This window comes from Onychostruthus taczanowskii, unplaced genomic scaffold (genome assembly GCF_017590055.1).
Source record: "Onychostruthus taczanowskii isolate IOZ18803 unplaced genomic scaffold, ASM1759005v1 scaffold18, whole genome shotgun sequence".
NCBI classification, from domain to species: Eukaryota; Metazoa; Chordata; class Aves; order Passeriformes; family Passeridae; genus Onychostruthus; species Onychostruthus taczanowskii.
The window spans coordinates 5,762,804-5,776,277 of record NW_024499017.1 but is presented as its reverse complement, the minus strand read 5'-3'; the positions used below and the strand labels follow the sequence as shown (position 1 = coordinate 5,776,277).

At 38.7% G+C, this 13,474-nt stretch overlaps 1 protein-coding gene across 2 annotated transcripts in view; it reads left to right on the top strand.

Moving 5' to 3' along the window:
* The window catches only part of PHAF1 (phagosome assembly factor 1), a 34,927-nt gene that overhangs the window by 15,737 nt on the left and 5,716 nt on the right, over positions 1 to 13,474 (top strand). For both annotated transcript variants that reach the window (XR_005952366.1, XM_041400488.1), the window contains exons 7-13: positions 2,949 to 3,043; positions 5,470 to 5,567; positions 7,154 to 7,266; positions 9,247 to 9,380; positions 9,990 to 10,073; positions 10,763 to 10,845; positions 11,645 to 11,688. Coding sequence is in view for 1 of the 2 variants with exons in the window: in XM_041400488.1 (XP_041256422.1) it covers positions 2,949 to 3,043; positions 5,470 to 5,567; positions 7,154 to 7,266; positions 9,247 to 9,380; positions 9,990 to 10,073; positions 10,763 to 10,845; positions 11,645 to 11,688 (651 nt within the window). In the remaining variant the exon portion in view is untranslated. The remainder of the gene's footprint in view (positions 1 to 2,948; positions 3,044 to 5,469; positions 5,568 to 7,153; positions 7,267 to 9,246; positions 9,381 to 9,989; positions 10,074 to 10,762; positions 10,846 to 11,644; positions 11,689 to 13,474) is intronic.

The window sequence follows — 13,474 nt, the reverse complement described above, 5'->3', positions numbered from 1 at the left end:
CATAACATCTTTTCATCTAGTGACATGTAGATAAGAAAATGTATTTATTAAAATGCTGGCCTCTATTACCATTTCACTAGTGTATTTGCTTATTCAAGTTTCCTCATTAAAAAATACTTCTTCCATTAGCAGCCTACTTAGCAGAAGTAAGTGCCCTGTATTAAGCTGCCTGTCAGTTTGAACTGTATTACGCAACACAAGTTTTTGATAACTCTTTTTTCCTTTGTGTTTTCTGAAACAGAAAAGGTGAAGAAGCAGAAGGGGTTTCAGCATGGGGGAGGGATGGTGATGGTGTTTTCATGTCCCACAAAAATTGAAGCTGGGGTCGGAGGAGAAACGTTCTTGTTAATGTGACCAAAGCACCAAATACTAGGTGTCATGAATGAAAGGAATATAACCCTCCCTTTACTTCTCTGTGCTGATACTCCTCCAAACCCCCAATGCAAGCACTTCAAATGTATTTTGCTTTTTATCTCTGTTAACTAACCTCCACTAGAATTTCACTCAAAATGTTGTCTTTCACTTAAAACCAAGGTGGTTGCAGCAGAACTTTCCTGCAACAGGATACAGTGCTAGTTTCAAAATAAATTTCAAAAGGTTAGCAACAGTTTTGTGTTGAAACCGACCTTCAGTGAGCATTTTTGGTTTTGCCAGATCAGTAGTTTTAAAAAAAGAAGAGTCATCAGAAAAATCAATCAGCTTCATTACTTTTTGGCTAATGCTAGTTTGAAACATTGCAGCACCTTTGTCGTGGGGCTTATTGAAATACAACCACTTTGGAGGTCAACAGCTTCATCAAAGCCAAGATTTTTATCCCACATTTCCATGATTCTCTGACCTGACCTCCTGCTGGGAAGGGCTTGCTTTTGCCAGTGGCTCTATTGAAACCACATCCTGTCCTGAGTCCTCATGGATGTGGCTTTGTGCCAAAGTGCCATTCAGCAAGGACCAGGGCTGTGGGGTTGAACTCAAGTCATAAGGTAGAAGGAAAAGTCCTCCTTCCCACCTACCACAGTGGCCTTGCAAGGATGGAGGGGGTTGCTGTGTTCTGGGTCTCTTAACTCTTGGACTTCACCTTCCCCTAAGGTGCCAAAAAAGTCTTGTGCTTGATACCAGTAAGAACTGACTTTTGGATCTGCCTCTGCTTTTAGTAAAGCTGTGTCCATTTTGCAGCCTTGCTGGTGTTAGTGTTGTTGTCCCGTCAGCTCTACAGAAATATTTCCCAGCTGGTCACTCTCTGCTGCCTTCCTATCCCCCACCCAGAGTGCAGTAGTAAAGAAGCAGTCTTTTTGCTTCTATCAGCAATTTTGAATGGAATTTACAGGGTACCTGTGTGATAAAAAAAAAAATTAAAATAATAATACAAAAAATCCTTACCTTGTTCAGTCATGTGGTTGTGATCTATGGTTTTGAGGGAGACATGAGAGGACTTCCCAAGAATAAAAAATTCCTTACCCTTTAAACCTAAGCGTCAACAAACATTGCAGGGGATGGGAACTGATGCAATTTGTATAATCAGATATCACACTTGGCATGACTAGGGGAAAAATAGTTCTCCAGCTGGCTGTGGGCTTTGGAAAAGATGTATCATAATTTATCACATGAGAGAGATTTGTATAATTTTCCTGCCGATCAAAACATTTCCCTCTCTCCACACGTTTTCCTTTCAGTGACAAGCGTGGAAAAGACTCTTAGCCAGCACATTCTGTAGAAAAGGCAAATTGATAACTTTTGAAAGTTTAATGCTTATTGCTCAACTATTATTTTTCTATCCTGGGTGGCCTGGCATTGTCCAGATACCCTGTGATATGTCTTTCAAGTTGAACATTTGAAAGACGCTGTGGGAGGGAGGGAATAAAATATTTCTTTATATGCATTTTCTCTCTATGCGATGTCATTTTAAATATAACATCGTAAGAAAAAAGGGAATATTGAGCCTTTGGTATTCCTTTGGTAAAGTGGAAGAAAGCAGCTTCTCTTTTAGAGGGTTTCTTTATTGTTTTAAGCCTCTGGTGTTTTCAAGCTGTCAGATCCTGTGTGTTACTAGAACACTCTGTTCCCCCAGTGGCTACTGGGCACAGGTTGGAGTTTGTAAAATCAATCCTAAAACAGTTCCCAAGCTCTCAGTCTTCTGGGATTGTTTTTTAATCTTTCCACAGTCTCAGAAAACAACATGTCTTGTTAGAGTAAGTACTGGGATGACATTTATTGTTTTTGTAGTTGATGTTGTGCAATTGATTGCAATGAATCAGGACATCTCGTGATGTGGTGACAGCTGGAAGTCTGTGCGTGCTCTAATTTATTGGTGCTCTTTGTGGGAGCTGACTGGTTGGCTGCTGTTTCTGGTGATGCTATTTTTAATTATCGTTGTAAGTGGCCCAGGACCTGTGTGTCTGAAGCATTTCCTCCTTGGGCCCTGTTAGTGTTACCCGGGAGTGCACGGAGCTGACTGGGACATGTGAGCTCCTCTGGGGAGGAGAGGTGGAACTGCAGGTCACAGGGTGAGCTCTCCTTTGAACTCCCCGCGTGTGAAAGAGGAAATTATCAGTGTTCTGTGCACATCTCTCTCAAAGACTTTCTGGTTAACACTGTACAATGCTTTACATAACAATGAACAGAACTGTTTTGTACCAATAGTGGCTATTTAAACTACTTTAGAGATATTAAGGTATAATTGATTGTGTCATGTTGTATAATTGTATTGTTAGGGATAGGTTAGTGCCTGCAGGCTTGCAGAGGCAACTGTAATGAATCTATGGTTTCTCTTATTGCTGTATTTTTACTGCATGAAATTAAAAGCAAAGCTGTTATGGACCAACGTAATTGTGTTCCTCCTGCATTCTGAGATGTAACAAATTCATTGAGGTGATGAAGGTGCTGTTAGATATGAACTGGAGAATTCTTAGATTATTTTGGTAACTGTGTTTTTACCTTCTTTTCCCTTCTAGTGTATAACTCAGCTGAGCAACTCTTTCACCTCAATTTCAGAGGACTGTCGTTTTCTTTTCAGTTAGACTCCTGGACTGAAACCCCGAAGTACGAGGTCAGCAATCGTTCATAGTTAATGGATGCTCTTTTTGCCTCTATGGTACTTGCAAAGTATCACCTACATTGTGTCTTGCTGTCTTTTGCAAACAGAAGAAACCAGTAATTTGGAAGGAATTGAACTCCTCTGTGTTCTTATTAATGCTATGTAGACATCTCAAAGTTAAAAATTTACTTCCTGTTGACAAAAGATGTGTGATTAGGGGTTTTGCTTACATCATGAACTGGGACTAGCAATTCTGTTGGTGAAAGGAGTCTTCTAAAAATATGAGTGCTGTCTATGCAAATACATAAATATTAAGCGATCTACTGGGAGGCTGTTCTTTTATCAGATATTTTTGAATCTTATTGAAGTGATTATGCAACTAAAGTAGGATAGACTTCATAAAATACATTTTCATCTTAAGTGTCCTTCAGTATGAGTGCTTCTAGCAAGCCAAATGAATGAGTTTTATTTGTAATGCCTGTTTGCATATTCACCAAATGTTTTTAGGAGTTACTGAATAATTAAAAGCATTACTACATTCTCTGAAATCTTTGGAAATTCCCGTCTAAAGTGGAAACAAGATGAGGTCCTCTGTGGTTCCCTTCTGTACTAATGAAAGTGTATGTGTAACTTGTTTTGTGTGAAGATGGAAGTGCTCTCAGTTGTATAATCTGCCTTGACCAGTTAAAAAGCATTAAAATAAAGGAGCATATAAAGAGCCAAAACAAAGAAGAAATCAGCCAACATGATGACACATGTTCTTTGTCACAGCTTAGTACTTTAGTGGTTGTGGTTGACGTGTCACAGGGGGTAACCAGGGGAAGTTATTGTTCAGCAGTAGTGAAGGTCAGTTGGGTTTCAGATTGGAAGGTGAATAGAAGCGTAATAAGGCAAACAAAGAGTGCCCCAACAAAGAGTAGTTTCTTTTCATGCAAGGGTTCCCAGGGCATTGATGAATGAAATAGCCAAACTACTGAGGAAGTAAATTGTTTCACCAAAGATTTGAAAAGATCATACAATATCTCAAGTTGGAACCAGCCTGTGAGACCCAACTCCTTGCTCCTTGCAGGACTACATAAAAGGTGTTAAAATCAAACTGTTACAACAGTGGAGAAAGTAATTTTGCATTTTCTAAGTGTCTCATTCAGTTGTTCTTGTGAGGTTAGTAAAATGTTCTTTGTGCAGAGTGTAATGCCAAAGTCTCCCCAGGAACAGGTTAGAAGTTGGATTGTTTTGAAAACAGAGTAGTATGAAACAGTCCACAAGGAAAACAAGTCTTTGTGGAAATTTTTAGAGAGGAGCATTAGAAAAGATTGCAGAGTGAAGTCAAATTGGAATCTGTCAAAATCTGTCAAGTTCAGGGAAGATTGTATAGGAATGCTAAGCTACTTAGCAAAGCAGGGTTGTGTTCTGCTTATGGAAATGGAAAAACTATTATGAGAACTTAGAAGTTTACTGTATATCTGGAAACAAGCTGCAGGTGAGGAGAACATGAAAACTTTTGCTCACTTCAGTAATCTGAAGTCTGACTACTTTAAGAAGCAAAAGATATTAATGTTCTAGGCAAATTCAGGATGAGAATTGAAATTGGGACATCTCTAGATTTGCTAAGTAGTGGAGGTTCCCTTCTTAATATTTACAGCAGTGAAAGTTATTGTTCTAGGTTAATTTTTTTCTTAAGAAATTTGTTTGTGTGTGTGTATGTGCCTTAGATGATGCCCTGCTGAAGTAGACCAGGTAATAGTTTGCATATTGTGCATCTTGTTTTTGTTGACTGCTTCTGACAAAGATAGGGTTTTTTCTGTCTGGTGACAGCAAAGTATGTTATTGGTCTTGAATGTCCTGTCACATTCAGAATTGAGAGAAATTCCTTCTTCTAGTGCAGTAAGAGTCAATCTGACTTCCTTAGCATGCTTTCTATTTGATGAGAGCACTCAAATCCCTGTCAAAACAGTATGTGTAAGAATATTTAATGAACAAGTTTCTGTTCATCAGATAAGGCATCTTGGAAACCAGCAAAAATATTAAAAGGCAGAAATTAATGCAGTGGGAGACAAAAAGGGAAGTTTTCCTTTAAGACAGATGATTTCTTAGACCTTAAATACAGTGTATCAGTACAAATAGTTGGAAATTGCCACCTGCCCATGATCAAACCAAGGAAAAACTTGAATTCTCAGTTCACGCAGTGGCTAATTTTCAGATTAATGGCATCTTCTGATGGATAAACATGCTGAGTGTTTCACCCCAGCTCAGGAATCCAGGAGTGGTGGAATAGAAACACCACCTAAAGATTGGGTTTTCTCTTATTTTGCCCCCTTGTCTTGTGATGGAAACTTGCTTGAATTGGTAAGCATATACAGCATCTCTAAAGCAATTTCTGACCTTAAGCTGAAGTGCCTGCTGTGTTGTGTAACAAGAGTGATTTTGTGTTTCCCCAGCCTAACTTTGCCCATGGTCTGGCCTCTCTGCAAATTCCGCATGGCGCAACTGTGAAGCGCATGTACATCTACAACGGAAACAGTCTGCAGGATACCAAGTATGTGCAGCTGCTCGTGCTCTTTCCATCATTTATTTGGTGCTTTGCTGTTCCTAAATAGAATAGTATATTTTTTTAGTTCACTTTGGGTCTTCTGGTAGTTTGATAATGTGCAGAATGCCTTTAGATACCAACCTCAGCCAGGTTTCTGTAGTAGGTGTTGTCCTCAGCCCTTATAATCAAATGTTGGTTTGATTTATGTTGCTGTGAAATGAGCTTGGTTCAGCTGTATTAGGCAAGTTCAATCGACCTGAAAATGAATTAAACCAGGGAACATTGTGAATTTAGTAACACATTTTTAGGCTATTCTTCCTCTAGATTTTGTTTGTGCTGATGATGTCTTCCTAAGCAAATCAAACTTAGTGTAGGCAGTCTGTAAGGTTGTAGGATATTGATAATATGTATGTCATGGCAGGGCCCTATCAAGGATCTTAAACTCTCTTGCTAAACAAAACTAATGAAATATGCCATATGCATAATCTGCCATATATTCAATGTATTTGGAGATACCTGACTGAGCTTATTATCTTAACAGCCAGGCTGCATGGGGCTTTGAGCAACCTGGCATAGTAGAAGGAGTCTCTGCCCATGGCAGAGGGGCTGGAATTAGGTGTTCTTTAAGGTCCCTTCCAACCCAAATCATTCTAGGATTCTGAGATACCTAATCTTAGAAATACCCAAATTAATAAGATGGTAATTTTGCAGAGACAGGTGAGTTTTAAGGCCAGGAGATAAACACATACTGCTCAGAAGGGAGGGAGCTTAGTTTATGCAGACATTGTCTCCTAATTAGAAATAAGTGCACTTGAGAAAAGTGCTGTTGTCTGTGCCCATCTGTGACATGGTGAGCTTTAGTGAAAGCAGTGATTGTTGCATGGGGCTCTGTTTTGTGTGTGAGAGAGAGCTCAAAGCCCAACTTTTAGCTTGTCATTCACCCAAAGAAGGAACGTAAGAACAGGGAATTTTAGGGACCATATACAGGCTGATACACAGAAAATAGGCCTTTCCATAAAAAATATCTTACTTGGGATTGTGATTATTTTCTAAAATAATATTGGTGTTGAATTAAATTGAGAACTTCCCCAGTAAAGCAGCATAGTTGTCTTTGGTGTATCTGCACAAACTGATTTCATGTTCTGGGCTATGAAGTAGCTTCCCAAGAGCAGTGAGAGCATCACAGAGAAAGCTCTTCTGCTGCATTTGGGTGATACATCTAGTTCAAGGATTTAGTTAGCTCTAAAATCTCCTCAACTTCATTTTTCCTGATAGAAATCTGAGCTGACATTTCCTCATAGGTGATATCCAAAGGCTAAGTTTTTATTGTTCCTTAATTCCTGGAGTCTTTGAAACTTGCTGGTTTTTTCATTAACAGTAAAGATCTTGCATATGAGTGCTTTCTTGTTCCTCTTCCTTTACCCCCATACTTTCTGATCCTTCTGTTTAATTCAACTTTCAATCTTCGGTCTCAGTTACGTGCAGCTTTGTCAAAATTAATGTGCTCTGTTCCAGTGAACTGGTACCAACTTGTTACAGGAAAATTTGAAGGTGAGGCAAATCCTGTGCACATTTTTTTGGATTGGTTTCAGGGCTCCCTTGATGCCTCTCAGCTGTTTCCTTGGGAATGTGTATGCTGAGAACGTCGATGTTCTGCGAGATGGAACTGGACCCTCAGGTTTACGGCTTCGCCTGCTCACTGCAGGTATTGGAGGCACTCAGAACATTGCACTGGTTGTTCCCCTCAGGGAAAGAAGGGTAAACCTGTCTAAATTAAGCACAGGTTATTTGTGATGATTTAGTAAGTGATTGCAAAGTGTTCTATCTACCTTATTTTGAATTGTTGGAAACAAAACCCAGTTAAATCCTTTTGAAGGTGAGTCTGCCCGATGCTGCATTTTCCTAACCCTGGAGAAATTACTGGGAACTGGAGCCCTCACATGTTCCAAGTCCTTAGAATACGTTTGCAGAAATGGAATTTGTCTCCAGATGTATGTGGAAGAAAACAGATCACTGCTCTCAGTACATCACTAAAAAAAACCCATGACAAACCAAGAAACCTTGTGTTTGTGTGCATTTTCTGACATTCCAGGGAGCTGTATGGTGTTGATATTTTTGTGATTAAATCTGGAAGGCTTTAAAAATGCTAGCAAGTGACTACATTAATGCTGCAGCATTAAACTGCACTTCCCATTCTGTTCTGTTTTCATTTACTGTGGGATACCGTGGTGAAAGTGAAGAGAGGCTGATGAGTCTCTATTTTTATGTGCTTTCAGGGATGGGAGGGTACTTAGAAATTGGGGCAAGATGTAACAGATGCAAAGGAGTCTCATTCAGTTACAATAACTAGAGACTTGACAATGTTAAGAAAAACAATTTTTAACAATTTTCATTAGGAGGCTCAGTTTTTCACCTGTCCTGATTGCTAGCTCTGTGTATATTGAGGAAACATTTGGAATACACTCACAATATGCAAAAGTTGAAAAAAGAAAATTATAGATGAAGAATAAAAATAGAGCAGATATTTTCAACTTACTTTGCTTCTCTTTTTACACAGGAAGATAAGGTAGAACTGTCTAGTGCAGAGTACCTATAGCCTCATGTACTGGGGAAGGAGTTAGCTATAGCATCATGATTTTGTAAATGATTTTGAGAAACTGGACACTTCGAGTGTCAAGTTTTGTTAAAAATGTGTGCATGCCGTTTAAAGGAAGCATCAATGAGTAAAATAATTATTAAAATATCATTGATGTTCAGACAAACTTGCAGAGAGGCAGTCTGGACTTGTGCTGTTCTTAACTTGCAAAGTTTCTAGAAACTCTTGTAAAACATATTACACACCTGTTCTTGCTCAAGTTTTTCTGCCTATGTATTAATTTGAAATTACTGTTGCTTAAGAAATCAAGGATGACTGAATTGGGTTTTTCTGATTTATTTTAGCAGGTAACTACTACATAAATAATGCATAGTGAGGAAAGCTAAGTGTGTATTTAGAGCACATCCTGTGTTTTGCAGTCACTGCTGCACATGTGTACTGGCATTCTTGTAAATGTCAGATGCTGCATTCCTGAAAGCAAGTGGGCTCACAAACTGCAACATCTTTCCATTTCCTAACGTCTGGTAACGTTTGTCAGCAATTCATCTGTGTAATGGCTATTCAATAAGATCTGCTTTAATGTTGTTTGCACAGGGATGTACTTGCTATTGATTTAGTAAGTTATGGGAATCTTGAGTAAAGAATGTGTGTTTTGTGATACAGTTAATGTGGATGAGGGATTTCACTTCATGCGCTGATGTTTTTAGCTGGAGGTAAATCTCTAGCTGCTAAAGTAGAATATTCTAGGGATAGAAATAATTCCTGGTATTTACTGCTAATAGCCAGCTGATCAAATTGAGATGGGCTGGAAAGCCAAGTCATGTCCATGTGAATGGCAAGGAAGTGAAGGTATATGATTGAAATTGGAGGTGGAAATGGGGAACCATGCAACAACCAGCACATGCACCGCTCTGATAAGAAATGCTTACACTTGCAAAGTAAATGGTTAAATTTAGTTTGGCACTGTTGTCTGAGGAATGCAGCTGTTTGGTTTGTGATAAATAGAGGAATGCTAACCTTTTGGTGTTGATTTATTGATGTGTTCTGTGGTCAGGAAGGATGCATGTAGAGTTGTTTTCCATTCCTCAGGCTGTGGCCCAGGTGTTTTAGCCGATGCCAAGATGCGGGTATTTGAGCGCTGTGTGTACTTCGGTGATTCCTGCCAGGATGTGCTCAGCACCTTGGGCTCTCCACACAAAGTCTTCTACAAGTCTGAAGACAAGGTGAGGGAATTCATTCAGGCTCAGACTTTGTTCATGGGTATCTCAGTCTCATCATAGTGCTTGTGTTTGGCAAGGTCATTGAAGTTGAACTGCCGTGTAGCACAAATTACAAGTGCCCAGCATATTACTTGGCATAATAGACCAGGCTGAACCATTATGTAATAGGTTTTAAGAAGCTTTAAAAAAATCTAAATTGATGCAAATCTATTTAAATTTATTAAAAAATCAAATTGTGTAATGTTAATTGGTTCAAGAATTGTTACAAATGGGAGTGCTTTTGTATCCCAAATGTGCCTTAGCAAGTGTGTGCTGCTAATTTTTTTTTTCACTTACTGTATGTAAAATAACCTCAGCATATACTTTGATCTTTTCCTAATGTTTTTACACAGCATAATGTCAGTAAACATTTTAATTACGATAACTGAAAAAGCTGATGTGTCACTGTGCTGCTGCAAGAAGGTGATAATCCTGTCATGAAGCACAGTATCTTCCTTAGTTGAACAAAGGTTTCAAATGAGTTTATAGCAATTTGTTTGAATGTAGAGTTGTTATTAAAGGCATTAATCTTTAAGCATTATTGAATTCATCTGAAACATGCGTTTCTTGCAGATGAAAATCCATTCGCCCTCGCCCCATAAGCAAGTCCCATCAAAGTGCAATGACTACTTCTTCAATTATTTCACACTTGGAGTGGTGAGTGGAAAGCTTCCCTGAACAACAATTAATGTAAAATTCTGATTTAGTTACGCAGCAATCCTTTCAGGAGGCTAAAGGCTGTGGGAAATGAGAGGCTGCAAAACTCTTGACTGCTGCCTTAGGAATCTCTGAATATGAAAAGTTACACTTTACTTTAACACTTGCAAATTTAATCAACAGCATTGTATCTCCACATGGAAGGCTCTTTGCACTTTGGCAGCCTCTTAGGTTTTCTCCTTTTTCTGTAGTACCTGCTGCATAGGTAACTAGTTCTTGTTCCTGAGATCCATTCCCCTGTCCCACAGAATTGAGGCAAGTGTGCCATAGCATCAGTTGTGAAAGCTTGCTGAGCTGTGGGGTGTAGTTAAATCTTCATGTTCTTCTTGCAGCTGTTTTGCTTTAGTTTACATTACTATAAATATTATGCAGAAAAACAGGACCTCCTTAGAAAACTTGCCAACATTAGCAAATGAAGCTGCAGTTGTGATTGAGTGCTGGAGGAAATGTGTTATTTGAATTTACAAATAGTCTTATTTTCAAATACTACTTTTCATAATTGGATTCAGTTTCAGTGAGATAAATGTATGTCACTCTATACAGGGGCTATTTTAAGTAATTGCAAGTTAGTTTAGGGAACACCACCTTCTTACCCAAATTGCTTCATCTTGTTTTTTTGTCTTCAACAGGATATTCTCTTTGATGCAAACACTCACAAAGTGAAGAAATTTGTCCTGCATACAAATTATCCTGGTCATTACAACTTTAACATGTGAGTGTACAGAACTCATCTATTAAAGACTGCATTAAAACAACTGAAATCTTATGTTCTCTTTATAGAATTACAATATTTTTTCGTAAGTCTCTTGTGTATCTAGTAACCTGAGGAGGTTGCAGACATCATTAGTAACATTTTTTAATAGTATTTTCTTTTTACTTTTAAATGCCTTTTATATATACTGGCAAGTATGTCTTAAATGTCTTAACCATTTTCTAACCTGAGGAGGTTGCAGACATCATTAGTAACATTTTTTAATAGTATTTTCTTTTTACTTTTAAATGCCTTTATATATGCTGGCAAGTATGTCTTAAATGTCTTACCATTTTTTGGTAGCTTCATTGCTGTTTTCTTCCTAATGTGATTTCAGTTAGTGATGAAAAAATCTCATGCTTCTGAACATGTTTTCAATAGTTTCTAAATGTAAACTCTTTAGAGGAGGAGTATCAATTAGTGGTTGGATGTCTGATTAAAGCAGTTAGTGACAGAAAAATCTGCAGTGGTGTTTCATAGCTAAATATTTCTCTATCCACTCTGTGTAACAATAGAGTAATTGGTGCTGAAGGACTTCTTGTGTCCTCTGAAGAATTGTATTAGGACATTCCTAGGCTGCTGCCTTTTTTGATGTAGAAAATCTAACTGAGAACTTAATCTGCTATCGTAGAGTCTCACTTTCATTTTATCCTTTATATGACTTCTCATGAAAGGGATTGTTAAGAGCTGTAAGTGTGTGGCTGTGCAGTTTATCTTGGCTTCTCTGTTCTCTAATAGCTTTACAATTTGCACTTTCTAGTTACCATCGCTGTGAATTCAAGATTCCACTCGTCATTAAGAGAGGTGAGCATTTCCCTGCTGTCCTGCTGCAGGGGGCACAGAATGCTCCAAGGGGAGCTGGGATCAGTTCTTGGCTCTGTCCTTCGTTATCAGAGGGTGCTAATAGTGACAGCCATTGAGACAGGAGAAGCTTTGGGATTAGTTTCTATTTAAGTGGAAGAGACACTTCAGGGCAAGGTAGCAGTTCTCTGATTTTACTTACACTACCTCTTCACTTATTTGGATCATGCAAGTATTTAGCTGCAACATCACAATATCCTGTAATGCTGCTGCTCTGCTAAAATAAATTACCTTGTACCTGGCGGCTCAAAGTCTGTAAGGCAGTGTTAGTCTGAGCTCATCTGTCCAGTCCACTGGTATTTAATATAATCTGGTTTATCTGAGAATGAAAATAAACATCCAGATATGTTGGCTCTATGTGCTACAGACAAAGTATGTCTGTTTCTGTTCACCTGAAAATCTCTATTTGAAAAAAGAAATCTATAATCAGTAGTGCTGGTTTGGCAAGGTACTGAGATATTCTCAGCTCTGTGCAGTAACTAATCTCAGCAAAGTAGGGGAAGCCTGTTTGAAGATGACAGTGATTGGAGTAGACTTCTTCAACATAAGAAAAAATGCGTACTGGGAAGGTATTTGGATTATCCAGGGAATGCCAGATGCTGCCTAGGTTTTGGCCAGGGATGTTTTCCTCATTCTGATTGGTATTTACTGCAAGCACTTTGCTTGCTGTGTGAAGTGCAATCCTCCTGTGGCTGTCACAGCAGTTTGAGCATATGGAGGATTAAAGACCTGGAAAAACAATGTTTGTGTGTACAGGCTTACATGAGAGTTGATTTGTACTTCAGCCAAGAGAATGAGCATGAAAATCCTCACTTCTAAAATTATTTTCCCTTAGGTTATTGCTTCAAAGCATTAATTTGTGATTAATTTTATTTACTTCAAGTAGCATCATGAATTTTTTCTTAATGTGTCAGGTTTTTTATTTATTTGGCATTTCTAACCAGCTTTTCTGGCCTCTAGCTTATGTCCAGGACATGCAACAAGTTGTGAACAGATGTTATAACAGTTTTGAAGAGCCCATCTTCTTCCCTCTGGTGGCAGAGCCTGATGCAGTTTTATTAGTTCCCTTTTGTACTTTAAGTTGAGATGATAAATTAAGAGCCAGAGTTCAAGTTGCACAGACACTGAGCTCTCAGCACAAAGAGTGCATGTTTAGAGAGGGGAAAATACAGAGGAGCAAATAGTCTTTAACTTGACTGAAAGCTCTGTTTGACATGTTTAGTGTCTAGGTCCATTCCCACTGCTTTGGGAGCATGCTTTCAGTATTTAGGAGTACCCAAATATATGTATGTAAGATATGTATGATAGTACTTGAAACCACCAGCAAACAGTTTCTGTTTAAAGGCTGTAATTGTAAATGCAATGCTGTCCTTTTATTTTTTAATAGGTAGGCTGTGATTCCCAAGCTCTCTGCCATCTTTATTTTGGGAGGGTGATGTTTTAACTGATTTCAGGCCTGCCAGCTCCTGAGTCCCCAGATGTCACTTTTAGCCAGCTTTCCTTCCAAGTGCAGTGGAGTGTTTTGGCATTAATGAGTGGCACATCGTGTTACCTCCTGGGGTGGCTGTGCTGGGCCTGTTAGCTTAGTGCATAGAGATGGAGTTTCTTCTACAGTGGTGTTCTTCCATCTAAGATTCAAGCTTAAGCTTTTATAGTCTTAAAGTTGGGACATGCTGTAAATAGGGAGCTTTGTTTTATCACCTTAACTGACAACTCTAATTGCTAGTGA